This window comes from Mauremys mutica, chromosome 2 (genome assembly GCF_020497125.1).
Source record: "Mauremys mutica isolate MM-2020 ecotype Southern chromosome 2, ASM2049712v1, whole genome shotgun sequence".
In the NCBI taxonomy this organism is placed as follows: Eukaryota; Metazoa; Chordata; order Testudines; family Geoemydidae; genus Mauremys; species Mauremys mutica.
This window is the reverse complement of record NC_059073.1, coordinates 291,627,617-291,640,608: the sequence shown is the minus strand read 5'-3', so window position 1 is coordinate 291,640,608 and position 12,992 is coordinate 291,627,617. Positions and strand designations below refer to the sequence as shown.

At 55.6% G+C, this 12,992-nt stretch overlaps 1 protein-coding gene across 1 annotated transcript in view; it reads right to left on the bottom strand.

Annotated features, from left to right (window-relative positions):
* The window catches only part of LOC123363293 (tubulin beta chain-like), a 50,153-nt gene that overhangs the window by 6,384 nt on the left and 30,777 nt on the right, over nt 1-12,992 (bottom strand). Inside the window, 7 exon segments of the mRNA XM_045004159.1 lie at nt 1,678-1,860; nt 3,328-3,469; nt 5,678-5,815; nt 8,333-8,394; nt 9,381-9,472; nt 9,760-9,772; nt 11,386-11,493. Of these exon segments, the coding sequence (XP_044860094.1) occupies nt 1,678-1,860; nt 3,328-3,469; nt 5,678-5,815; nt 8,333-8,394; nt 9,381-9,472; nt 9,760-9,772; nt 11,386-11,493 (738 nt within the window).

Here is a 12,992-nt window from a genome sequence, read left to right as displayed (position 1 = left end):
GGAAGTGTCCAATGGCCGTGCACTGGGTGCGCAGACACCACGGGTGCCATGCACATGTGCAATCACGCCAAGAAGAACTTTATTTTTTGCATTTCATTTCCAAACAAAGGGGAGATCAAAGTGGCCCAAGCCCATTAGAAATTAAATGGGTCCCCACCCAGCCTTGACCTCACTCGAATGAGGTGGGGACGAAAAGCAGACCCCACGTGTCATTGACGATGACTGGGTGAGGGATCCCTGAGGGGTGAGAGGCATTTTCTGCCAAGCTGTGTTAGCCGGGCAGCGGTGCACCTGCAGTCTCGCCAGCCCCAAGTGAGTGGGGGTCCGGCTGTGTCTCCCCTGCAGCGTGTGTCGGCAGAACTTACACAGCTCAGGGCTGTGAATAAACCACCCCCCGGGCGACATAAGCGCCGGCGTGGACAGTACTCAGCTCTCCCGTCGCCATGGCTACTGCCTCTCGCAGAGGTGGTTTTGTTATGCTGACGGCAGAGCTCTCTCGTCGCCATAGAGCGTCTTCGCCAGACGTGCTGCAGCAGCATCGCTGTCATAGGCACCGACTTCGCCTCTTTCCTCTGCGTGTGCGACCCCCCCTCTGCTCCAGGCCCCACCCCCACTCCACCCCTTCCATGAGGCCCCACCCCCATTCCAACCCCTTCCCCAAATCCCCACCCCGGCCCCACCTCCTCCCCTGACTGCGCCACGTTCCTGCTTCTCCCCCTTCCTCCCCAAGCGTGCTAATGCTGCCAAACAGCTGTTTGGCGGTGGCCGGGCGGGAAACGCTGGGAGGTAGGTGGAGGAGCGGGGATGCTGCGCGCTCAGGGGAGGGGGAGGAGGAGGTGGGGAGGGGCGGGGAGCTTGGCTGCCAATGGGTGCAGAGCACCCACTAATTTTTCCCCATGGGTGCTCCAGCCCCAGAGCACCCACAGAGTCGGCCCCTTGCTAGCCTTTGCTGGCTTCTCGGTTTCCAGGGAGAGTGCTGCAGGCTAGTTACCCTGTAATATCCAGTTAGCTATTGCTGAGTTTATTAATAAGGTCTTTGGATGTAAAGGACTCATGCATGCGGCTTTTGCTGTCTATGTTCAATTATCTATGCTCCCTTGGTCCCTCCATTTGCACACTGGGAATATTTTGACTGCACCTAGGAGTTTTTGCCTCCATGCACAGGCACTGGCTCCATGGGTGCTCCGGGGCTGGAGCACCCACAGGGAAAAATTGGTGGGTGAGCTCCCCGCCCCCCCCACCTCCTCCCAGCACACCATGTATCCGCTCCTCCCTCCCAGTGCTTGCAGCCACCAAACAGCTGTAGGAAGCACTGGGAGGGAGGGGGGGGAGGGTTAGGGTTAGGCTTAGGAGGCGGGGCTGGGATTTGGGGGAGGGGTTGGAATGGGGGCAGGGCAGGAGTGGAGTCAGGGCAGGGCTGAGAGCAGAAGGGGGTTGAGCACCCACCGGCGCCAGAAGAAGTCAGCGCCTAGGCCTCCATGCCAAAGGATTCGACAAAAGCTTTCTATGCACTAGATTTTATGGGCCAGATCCTCAGCTGGTGAATACTGGCACAGCCCTGCTGTAATTGATAGAATCATGCCAGTGTATACCAGCCGGGGACTGCAGTACGTCTAGTGTCATCTGCAGAGCACCAGCAGCTGTTGGAAAGAAGACAAATACCTGTGCTCGGTTCACCTTCCTGTCGTGAAAGCCTTGAGAGGGTAAAGCAGCTCAGCAAGGCAGGAAGTGACGTAGGTGTTCATGGCGGAGAGGGAGACCTGGGGCTGCATGTCAGACACTGGCGCTTTCTTCCCAAGCAGGGCTGCCGTCCTCCTCAGCACGGCATCGTTCTGGAACAGGAGGACGCCGTCGACATGTCTAGACAGACAAACTGGAGTCACTGTTCCTTTGGCGTTAGGATCCCAGCCACAAGTCCTTAGGAATCTCACGGAAGTTAGTGGAACTTCTGCTCGGATCAGGACTGAGCAAGTCCTCACAGCTCGCCCCGGGGCTACATCAGATGACCATGTGAGTGAAACCCCATTCCTTTGTATTAGAGGAGTGCTTACAGGTCCCAGCCAAGATCAGGGCCTCATTGTGCTAGGTGCTGTACAGACACACAGCGAGAAACAGCCCCTGCTTGAAAGCTAAAGAGGCAGGACAAAGGGCTGGGGAAAGGTGGGGTGATTGAGACGACGTGACTTGCCCACGGCCACTCAGGCAATCCGTAGGAGATGGGGGAACTGAACCCAGCGCTCCTAAGTGCCAGGCCAGCGCCTTACACCTGCGACCATCCCCCCATCTCAGCAGTAGTGCCAAAACTTCCCGTGCCCAGTCTTCGCCCAAAACTTCCCTCGCCTAATCGTACCAGTTACTCCAGCATCAGGGGCTGCAAGTCTCAAACCCTGGTCCACAGAGCTCTAGAAGCCACTACGTTCCAGCCTACCACCCCATGATCGGCTAGGAGTTACCACAACTTGAAACTCAACTTTGGCAGAGGACTCCCGGGCTGGGCTCTGACTGGCAAAACCCTGAGGGTCCTGATTGGTCCCCTGCTACTATTTAAACCAAGCAGAGGAACAGGAAGTTGTCTGCGTAACTGGGTTTTCCCTGCTTGGGATGGCCGGCCTGCCCTGCGCTAGCTGTTCCTGCTGCCTGACTCTGACCTCCTGGTACCCTGACCCTCACTCCCAGCGTGCCCTCTGGCCCATCTCGGACTCTGACCTCCTGGTACCCTGACCCTCACTCCCAGCGTGCCCTCTGGCTCATCTCGGACTCTGACCTCCTGGTACCCTGACCCTCACTCCCAGCGTGCCCTCTGGCTCATCTCGGACTCTGACCTCCTGGTACCCTGACCCTCACTCCCAGCGTGCCCTCTGGCCCATCTCGGACTCTGACCTCCTGGTACCCTGACCCTCACTCCCAGCGTGCCCTCTGGCCCATCTCGGACTCTGACCTCCTGGTACCCTGACCCTCACTCCCAGCGTGCCCTCTGGCTCATCTCGGACTCTGACCTCCTGGTATCCAGGCCCAGCCGACTGCTGCTCCACCCCCTCGGTCAGACAGCCCAGCCCAGCCGTGACAGCCAGTCATCGAGAGCGCCTGCCAGGAAAAGCAGGGTAACTCGGTGTAGCTTATTCCATAGTTGCCTACTAGGCAATAGGTCTTACACGCTGTATTTCTCAGGCAGCGAGCTCTTTGGGAGCAGAGAGCGGGCTTTTGCTCCACACTGGGGGAACCACCCTAGTGCATGGTGATCAGCGTCCAGCTCGTAGTGTCACGCAGCCCCACAATTCACTGCTGACCTATTGTCACTGCCCAACTCCCCAGCTCCCAGGAACGTACCTCTGGAGCCACGAAAGGCACAGCAAGGAGTTGTAGTGCTGCAGAGGGCTCTCGCCACCCTGGTGCGGGGCTACCGTCACCGACAGGATCTGACCCAGGGAGTACTCGTCTCGGATCGCTTCACACAGCCGGGAACTGAGGCCTATGGGATAAAGCCCCCAAACCTGTTCATAAACACGATCGGCCTGGCCTAGGGCAGAGAGCTCTGGCAATCGCAGTGCTGGTCTCCTCCATGCATGCCTGAGAGGCAGTGTGTTCCAATGGGAACTGGGAGCCAGGAGCCCTGGACGCTAGTCCCAGCTCAGCCACTAACCCACTGTGTAACCCCAGCCAGTCAATTCAGCTCCGTGCCTCAGTTTCCCTGCCCACCCTTCATTTGCCTTGTCTGTTTGGACTGTAAACTGTTTGGGGTCAGGGACTGTCTCAGTAAAAGTATGTACAGTGCCTAGCCCAGCAGGCCCAGATTTGGACTGGGGTCTCTATATGCAATAAATAATACTCACCAGTGGCCACAAGGAGGTGCTCACTGCATGGTGCTACTTAAGAGCTGATGGTGTATTAGAATAGTAGCAACTATTATAGTTAAGGCGGCATAAGCATTTCCATTCCAACCCCCTGTTTTCAGTTGGGGGTGTGTGTATAAATAGAACTTTCACCTTTCCTGCTGAAATCTTCCAGGATTGTTCTCTTCCTGGCAGTGAATTTTTCTGGCAAGTTTGACCAATAATGGTCTAGCCCAGAAGTGGGCAAACTATGGCCCTTGGGCCACATCCGGCCCACGGGACCGTCCTGCCTGGCCCTTGAGCTCCTGGCAGGGAAGGCTAGCCCCCAGCCCCTCGCCTGCTGACCCCCCTCCCCCGCAGCCTCAGAGCAACGCCAGCGTGGGAGGGGGCTGCACTGCTGGGGCAGGGGAGAGCAGGAAGGGAGACTCACCTGCAGCCTCAGGGGAGCAGGCGGGCAGTCCGGGTGGCGGGCGCGCGGGCGGAGGACTCAGGAGGAGCACCGGGTGGCTGCGCAGCTGGCTGGAGAGAAGCAGGGCTTTGAAGGGGAAAGCGCCGCTTCTCTCCGGCTGCCCTGCTCCTCCTGAGTCCTCCGCCCATGTTCGCAGGGCCGCATTCTGAAAGAGGCTTTAGAGGAGGGTTGGCTAGGGGGTGGGGGTGCAGGGGGGCTGTGGATAGGGGTCGGGGCAGTCAGGGAGCAGGGGGGGTTGGATGGGGGTGGGGTCCCAAGGGGGTGGTCAGGGGACAAGGAGTGGGGGGGTGTTGGATGGGTCGGGGGTTCTGAGGGGGGCAGGAAGTGGGAGGGGCCGATAGGATTAGGGTTTGGGGAGGTACAACCTTCCCTACCCAGCCCTCCATATAGGTTTTGGAAACCTGATGTGGCCCTCAGGCCAAAAAGTTTGCCCACCCCTGGCCTAGCCACTTTTGAGTGCGAGGAGAGTGGGAAAAATACACTTTCCTCATTATAAAAACCTCTTGAGATATCCTCTAGCTGATCTCACAAGGTGTTCTGCTGAGGCAGATTAAGCTGAGCACAAATGTCAAACTCACTGAGCTGTGCAGAGAAAAAAAAAATGTAGTGAAAGCCTTCAGCAAACGAGGCAGGCTCCGTCGGCGTTCCTGCCTTCTTCACTGCACCTCTTGCCAATGCTGCCCAGGGCCTCATAAGGAGATAGAAACCATCAGAATGGCCTAACCAAGCATTTCCATATTATAGATTTTTTTTCCTATCCTTTTTCTGTAAATAAAAAAACCGTAGAAATTCCATCAATAAACTATGTTACAAATGTTAACGTGGCCTGTTAAACACTCAACATCCAGGAGGTGACAGTTGCATGTAGAACCTTAACTCTGCCCCCATGAGTGCTTGCCTAATTAAGGTTTACCTAATATTTCTCCAGTTATTCGTTCTAATTAATACCATTTTTCTTCTACAACCTTAGGTACACGTATGCAGCATCAGCTTGTAGTGTGTGGGGGGGGAGGTTGTATGTCAGAGTCCTTTGGGAAACCACTGTCACGAAAGGTGCAGAGTACCAAATATGCTGCAAGCAACAATGAAACACCACAAGAGTAACAGTGAAAATGTGATGGCAAATGTAATCCAGATAAATTTGCTTCACAGTTCCCTGCCATTTCCCTCCGATTGCACATGTGGAAAGCAGGCTTCTGGCTGGAAGGAAGTTTGTACAATGCACATGGAGGGAAATGTGAAATAACCTGGCAGGACCTACTGAAAAAGATACACGTTCTCTTGTTTTCCCATCACAACATCTACGCAGCCCTCCAGCCATGAAGTATCCAAGCACCTTCCACAGAAAACCAATTGCAAGGGCAAAGTCCCTACACACCAGCTCCTGTACCACCACTGAGGCTATGGAAAAGCACCGTCCCACAGTAACAGTCTCTGCACTCGACCTCCTTCCGCAGACTCTCCATCGTCCTTCCTAGGAGGTTCCTCTCGCTGGCTGAGTGCAGGCCGTGGTATCCTGTCAACATTAAACCATTTAGAGGCCAAGGTGAGCTCATCTCAGCCATCGGTGCTCAGACAGATTCATTCTGCAGGGTCACACGACTATGATTCAACACCTCATTCATCTCTGCATTGAGGGCATATCATCTGCATCTGAATCCTTCTGCGTGTCACTGGGTCTAAACTAATCTCAGCAGAGCAACAGCTGTTTCCAGTGCAGGATGAGTGAAGGCCAGACAGCACATACACACTTCAGGCTACTCTGGTTTTACGCCAGGAGTTTACACACAGGAGTGCACTGGCCCCAGGATCAGGGGAGCCTAAAGCCACCCTGGCCTCCCACCCCTCATGCCAGGCACCAAACAACACTCAGTGTGAGCGGATGGGTTTATTGCCACACGTTCCGGAGGCTCAGCTCCAGCTACCTCCTAGCGCGGTGAATCCAGATCCTGTGTGCACGCATCAAGAGCATCTGCTCTAACGCAGCCATGCAGCTTCAGGGACAGAATGGAAGACTGTCCCTCCCAAAACACAGGGCTGCTAGGATCAGGATGCAGAGGCACTACTGGAACACGAGCAGGGAAGGGCTAGCTTTGACCGCAGATCTGTAGGTGGAGATGGGTGGGGCAAGGGGGCTGAAAGTCCAATACAGAGGCTTGCAATTAAAAAAGGGGGGGGGGAGAGGGGCGCTCTGTGAATTGTGGGCAAGAGAGCAGAAGCAACCTCCAAGGAGGTAGAGGAAGGGCTGCTTTTTCTGTGGGCTGAAAAGGGCCTTTTTATTACTGTTTGTGATGGATGTGGGCATGGTGGGAATATTTTTGATGCCTAGGTGTGCCTCAGTTTCCCTCTGGGCTTTGCATTGCCATGCACTGAGCGTAAAGGGAAGGGGTGAAGGGTTGACTGAGCAGCCTGGCTGGAAACTAGAGTCATAATAACCTGAACAAAATTGGCACCGGTGACTGGAGGCTCCAAAGAGAGACTGGAAACCCCAAGAGCCAGGACAATCACGTTTAGTGACCACGGCCAAGCAGAAGTGGAGTCTCCCCCTGCCCATCCCCCCAGGGAGCAGAGCAAAGCCCCCCCCGAGTGGGAGCACAAAGGAGGAAAACGGTGTCAGGTGGGTGCATAAAGAGCTGAGCTCACAGAAATACCCTGTGCACAGTAGGAAACGGAGACAAAAGATAGAAAGAGACAGGGCAAAAATGGATTCTGCAGCAGCTTGCCTGGAAGAGCCTGATGCTGCCTTAGCCTTTGCTCCTCTAGGCTGACCTAAGGACTTTCCGAGTCTGTGGGCCAGGTGGCTAATACTCCGTTACCTGGTTCTGAAAAGGCTGCCTGGTGTCCCCACAAATACTCACTGGGAGCATGGGAGGGGTACAGGACAAGCCCAGTGCTGGAGTCTGGCTTTGCTGGAGGGAGCCATGGAGAGGGGCGTGGTTGGCTGGCACGTGACGGCCCAGTTTTGGAGTCCTGGAGGTCACAGGCCTGCGCTGTGGAACTGTATAGGGCCTTCGGGCCCAGCACACTAGCGGGGTCACTCCCAAGGGACCGGTGACTGGGGCCTAGAATGCACCCTGTGGATCTGTGACGTTATTAAAGCCAAACAGTGCGACACGCTGGATAACACAAGACTAGGAAAAGAGACCTTAGGCCTGGTCTACACTACGGGGGGGGGGGGGGGTCGAACTAAAGTACGCGACTTCAGCTACGCGAATAGTGTAGCTGAAGTCGAACTACCTTAGTTCGAATTTCCTACCTGTCCAGACGCCGCGGGATCGAACTCCGCGGCTCCCCCGTCGACTCCGCCACTGCCGTTCGCGGTGGTGGAGTTCCGGAGTCGACAGGAGCGCGTTCGGAGTTCGAACTATCGCGTCTAGATTAGACGCGATAGTTCGAACTCCGAGAAGTCGAACTCTCCGCGTCGACCCGGCGGGTAAGTATGGACCTACCCTTAGTAATAGACACTGGGATGTCACTGGAGCCGTGCTAATTGACATTGGGTGAGGATCTCGCCCGTCTTGGTTTGCTGATGGAGGATGTGGGATGACTCATTTTCTCAGACAGCTAAAGGAGAATCTCCCTTAGCTAGCAGTAGTAGTAAGGCTTTTACAGTCCTATCATTATAACATGTAGGACCCAGACTCCATTGTGGTAAGCACCATGCAAACAGAACAAGACAGTCGCTGACGGAAGGAGCTCACGACCGAAGTACAAGACAAGAGATCGACGCAGACGGATGGACATGGGAGTACAAGGAAGCAATGAGACAACACTGACAGGCTGTGGTCTCTGCACAGCAGCAGCCGAATCTGTTAAGCTATAACGAGAGATGAGTAGCTTTCCTTGCCATTGCTTCCAGCAGAGCACAATGGCGCATGCACATTGCGGCCGCAGGTGTGAGGGAGGAGCTGCCTTTCCTCAGGAAGCAGGTGGCTAAAAGCTGCATCGCAAAGACATTTTTTTCAAACCTTGATGGACATCGTCCACACCCAGAAACAGTTCATCTAGGGGGCACTGAAAGATGGACACTCACCAAAAGCCCAGTTATTGCCTCTTCCTCGCTTCCCCGTGAGAAGATTGTTCTCCCTGAAAGAGCTGGGAGAGGAGTTAGGATCTAGTCCAGGCCTGCACAACTCGTAAAGCGGCGAGGGCCGTATTACTCCAAAGAAAACAGCTGAGGGCCGAAACCCCCCCACCCCAGCGCCGCCCAGCCACACCGAAACACCCCCGCGAAGCACATCCCCCACCCAACACAAACACAGGGGCCGCAGAGAGCCCAGGGGGGGGGGAGGGGAGGAGAGACGGACAGTGTGATAGGGGGCTGGGAAGGGGGAAGGTCCGTGGACCAGGGAAGGGGGCAGCACAGTCGGGGCAGGGCAGGTGCAACACACACGTCTCCCCCGGGGATTTCCTGGCTGCCCACAGACAGTTCAACACCCCCCGCACCATCACTACAGAGGCTGCCCTGGGACCAACCAGCACAGTAGCCACCACACCCCCAACCGAAGGGGGGGTCTCGGCCCAGCCCGAGCTGCGGCTCGAGCCCAGGCCGGGCGCCCCTCCCCTCTCTGGGCACTTACCGGCTCTGCCTCCTGCCCAGCGCTTCCCGCCTCAGCGGGCCCCGGAAGTGACGCACCCGCTGTACACTGGGGGGGGGGGGAGCGGGAGACGAGACACGTGCGGTTCTGGCCATTAGGGCGGTTGGAGCGTGAGGTGGGCCCCCCCTCCCCGGGCCACCCTGCCGCTTGCCCGCGGGCCGCACAGTGAACCCACGGGGGCTGCATGTTGTGCAGGCCTGGTCTAGCCTGTGCAGAGAACAGTCACACTGAGTATTTCACACACGACTCTTGAGCACTTTTACCAACGTGACCAGGGGGAGCCCAGAAGATTCTCTTGCAAGGCAGGGGGAGCAAACAGAGGCCTTGACTCCCCTTGGCTCCTTGCCCCGGGGGTGTGTGTGTGTGTGTGTGTGTGTGTGTCCCACCAGGCACACGTAATCCTAAAGGGGGCAGGAAAGGCAGCCGTGCACTGTGCATTCAGCCTGGGTTTCAAATGAATGAGACAAACCACTGTTCTCCTACCCTCTCGTAACTCGTTTCTGCAGCTTCCTCACCACTTTCGGTTCATTGTCCACGCAGATAGCACTTATCCGTTCTGCTCCCCCGATGGAAAGCTATCTGAAAAGGACACAAGCTGTGTGTATGGGAAGCCCTCTTCCCTGAAGCCTGATCTGGACTCCACCTAGCAGGGTGCTCAGCACAGGAGTTCAAGAGCATCCATTCCTGAAGGCGACTGGGTAAATACACTGCAAGGGGGCTCCCAACAACTCTGATCCCCACAGCAAATCCTTCCTGAACTCAGGGAACAGTCCAGCCCTGCCCTGCCCTGGGAAGATGAGTTGGATGACTTACTAGATCTTCTCCAGCTCTCTTTTCTAGGCAGCTGTTACTTCTCAGTTACTCGTGAGGGCATTCTGCACCAAAGAATTAAAAATTCTGCAAAGTTCTGAAAATTTTATTTGTTAAATAAATGTGGAGGCTCCAGCATAGCAGTGAGGAGCACAGGCCACTGGCTGCAAAGAGGTGGGAGATCATTCTGCAGCTCCCGCCCTGGGACACAGACTCAGTGGTGAAGGTGCACCCAACCCTGACACAGTGCAAGGACTGGGCCTGCCCCGGAAACACCCCTGGGCCAGATGCCCCAGGTGTGGGCAGGCAGGCTCAGCAAGATAGGATCCAAGTGTGGAGGGGCTTAGTGTGGGGGATCCAGGTATGGGTTGAGAGGGTTCTGTGTGGGGCAATCTGGGTGCGGGGGGGGGGATCTGGATGCACAGGGCCTTGTTGCGGGGGGGGTCTGGGTGTGATGGCAATGGGACTCTGCAGGGGGGTCCAGGTGAAGGTGGTTGGGGCTCAGCAGGAGGTGGTCTGGGTGTGAGGGGGGATAGAGCTCAGCAGGGGGGTGTGAGTGTGGGGGGTCCAGATGCTGGGGGAGTGGGGCTCAGAGGGGTGAGGATCCGGGTGTGAGGGGCTCATCAGAGTGGTCCAGGTGCAGGGGGAGTGGAACTCATCAGGGTGGTTCTGAGTGCAGAGGGGTGATGCTCAGTGGAAGGGTCTGGGTATGAGAGGGTTTGGATGCACGGGGGTTGGGTGGATGGGGGAAACATCTCCCTGTATAGGTATCTCTCCCCCTGCAGCTGAGGAGTGATGGGTACAGGAAGCTGGAGGGCGGGGGGGAGAGTTTGTAGAGCTTCCTGCTGCTGGGGGAGAAATCTGGAGATGGGTCTGACACGGTCCTGGATGCCGTGCAGGGAAGAGGAAGTCCCGTCCTCCCCAGCCCAGCCAGGACTAGCAGTTGAGCCTGGTGCAGGATAGGAGCAACCAGCTGGGTCTTCCTCTGTCCCGCCCTGACTCTGCCCCACAGTGATCTACCTCTCTGCCAGCTTCCCTGGGCACCCGAAACATACTACTGGGGAGGACTGAATGACTGCTCCTGTGGCTCCCCTTTACTTCCCCATCAGAAAGTCATTTTTCTGCGGGGAAGCAAAGACATCTGCGGGAGACACAAATTCTGCACATGCGCAGTGGTGCAGAACTCCTCCAGCAGTACTCAGTGCAGTTCCGGGGGTATTTCCCTCCAAGCGTAGAAACAGTTACATTTGTTCATATTTATATTGGAATTTGGACTCTAAACCCAGAGTTTTACATACCAGTCCCTTGGCTCAAACATGCTGGCGGGGGGAATGCCTGCCTTTGATCGGAGGCCAGCAAGGGAAGGTTTTGATCAACAGCATTAATCCCTCTGCCTCATCTTGCAGCGTGGTTGTGTTTAAAATGGTCTGTGGAAAGTGAACTGGAACAATGATCTTATTGTTATCAGAAATATAAAGCTAGGAGCGCTCTACAAGGCTGCATGCGGCCTTGTGGTAGGGCTGCCAGCAGCACAGAGACTGCGGAAGAACTCCTACGATTGCCCTCTGTTAAGAGCAGGGATGGATCACTTAACCCATTTGACTCCAAGTACTAGCAGGCATAGGCTCATGAGTAGTTTAAAACTGGTTCCCTTCTTAGAACTGCAGAGGTACCATACCTATCAGCCTCTGCATGCGGCACATTCTCACTGGTTAGGGTCTGCCACCACTCCTCACCGATCTGATTGCCACATTGGCCAACGTGTAGCCACACAGCAGACATTGCCCTGAGAGCAGAAATACACACACAAAAATGTAGGCGGTAAACACTTTAAAGAGTCAATGTCAAGTCCTTAAACTCAATTTCTGACCTGTCAAGAATGTATTATAATCTAATACAGCGGTTCTCAAACTGGGGGTCAGGACCCCAAAGTGGGTTGCGACCTTGTTTTAATGGGGTCACCAGGGCTGGTTTAGACTTGCTGGGGCCCAGGGCTGAAGCTGAAGCCTGAGCCCCAGTGCCCTTGGCTGAAGCCAACACCCGAGGGCTTCGGCTTTGGCCATGAGCGGTGGGACTCAGGTTAAAGGCCTCCCGCTCCCCCCCACCTGGGGCGGTGACACTGGGGCAGGCTCAGGCCTCCGGGGGTCGTGTAGTAATTTTTATTGTCAGAAGGGGGTCGCAGTGCACTGAAGTTTCAGAACCCCTGATCGGACACATTGCTGCCAAGAACTAAACAATATACACAAACTACCAGTTCTGCGGACCCGACAATAGCCCCATGTTTTGTGCTTCTTCTGCAGGGGCCATGAACTAGCAAACAGAGAACTGTGTGGGACACTGATGAGGCTGGGCCAAAAGAAAGAATAGGCCAGATCCTCAGGTGGTGTAAATGGATGTTGTTCCAATGAGGAGCAGACACAATATATTTCATGCCTCCAAAGAAAAAAGGATGGAGGTTCACAGGAGAGCCACTGACTTCAGCCAGGCTTTGTGGGGGTTCACCACTTCTGAAAAAAAAAAAATCAGGCCCTAAAAGAAATGTGAGTTGTTGTTAACTAAACAGGCATCATCCAAACGGACTCTAAGCTCCCCCCTTGGAAACACAGGGACGGGGCAGCAGAGGAGGAATCGACATTTGCAAAAGGGCAAATGCTATAATGAACAGGAAATAATAATTTTCAAGTTCTCTCTCAGGGCCAGAGCCACAGGTCCTTGGCGTGGGTCACTGCCTGTCTGTAGCCGCCGGGGACAGAATCAAAGCTTCCTGGATGGCTGATGAAAGACTAGCCCCCACCTTCCAGACACCCCCTTGGTTTTGTTCTGCCTCGGGTAGCTACTGGCAGGGTAGTGGAATCCAGCACCTACTGCGATAGGCAGAACGTTCATTAGTAATGCGGATAATATTTGGTCTAAGTTGGACATATTGGTCATCCTAAAAGGGGGGAGGGGAGGCTTAAGAGGTTGTGTCTCTCCTGTCTGGAGTTACCACAGTGCAGCCCATACTCCTGGATGGCAGAGAAAGGTCTAAGGAGGAGACCAAGGCTGTCCCCCTTCCACTCCGTTCCCCTGCCAGAAGGTGCAAGAGGAGAGGTTTGCACCTTACGCACTCCGGCCTTCTCATCCGCTGGGACTGGGGAGGATCTGCTTTGGCCCCCTTCTCTGACCCAGGCATCAGCTCCACAGGCGTTCCCCACCTGTGGGGAGTCTGACAACCAGGCTGAGGCTGTCTCGAAGGATGATGGGAAAAAGAAGAGAGCCACCCAGCCGCCGGAGGCGCCTGCGCCA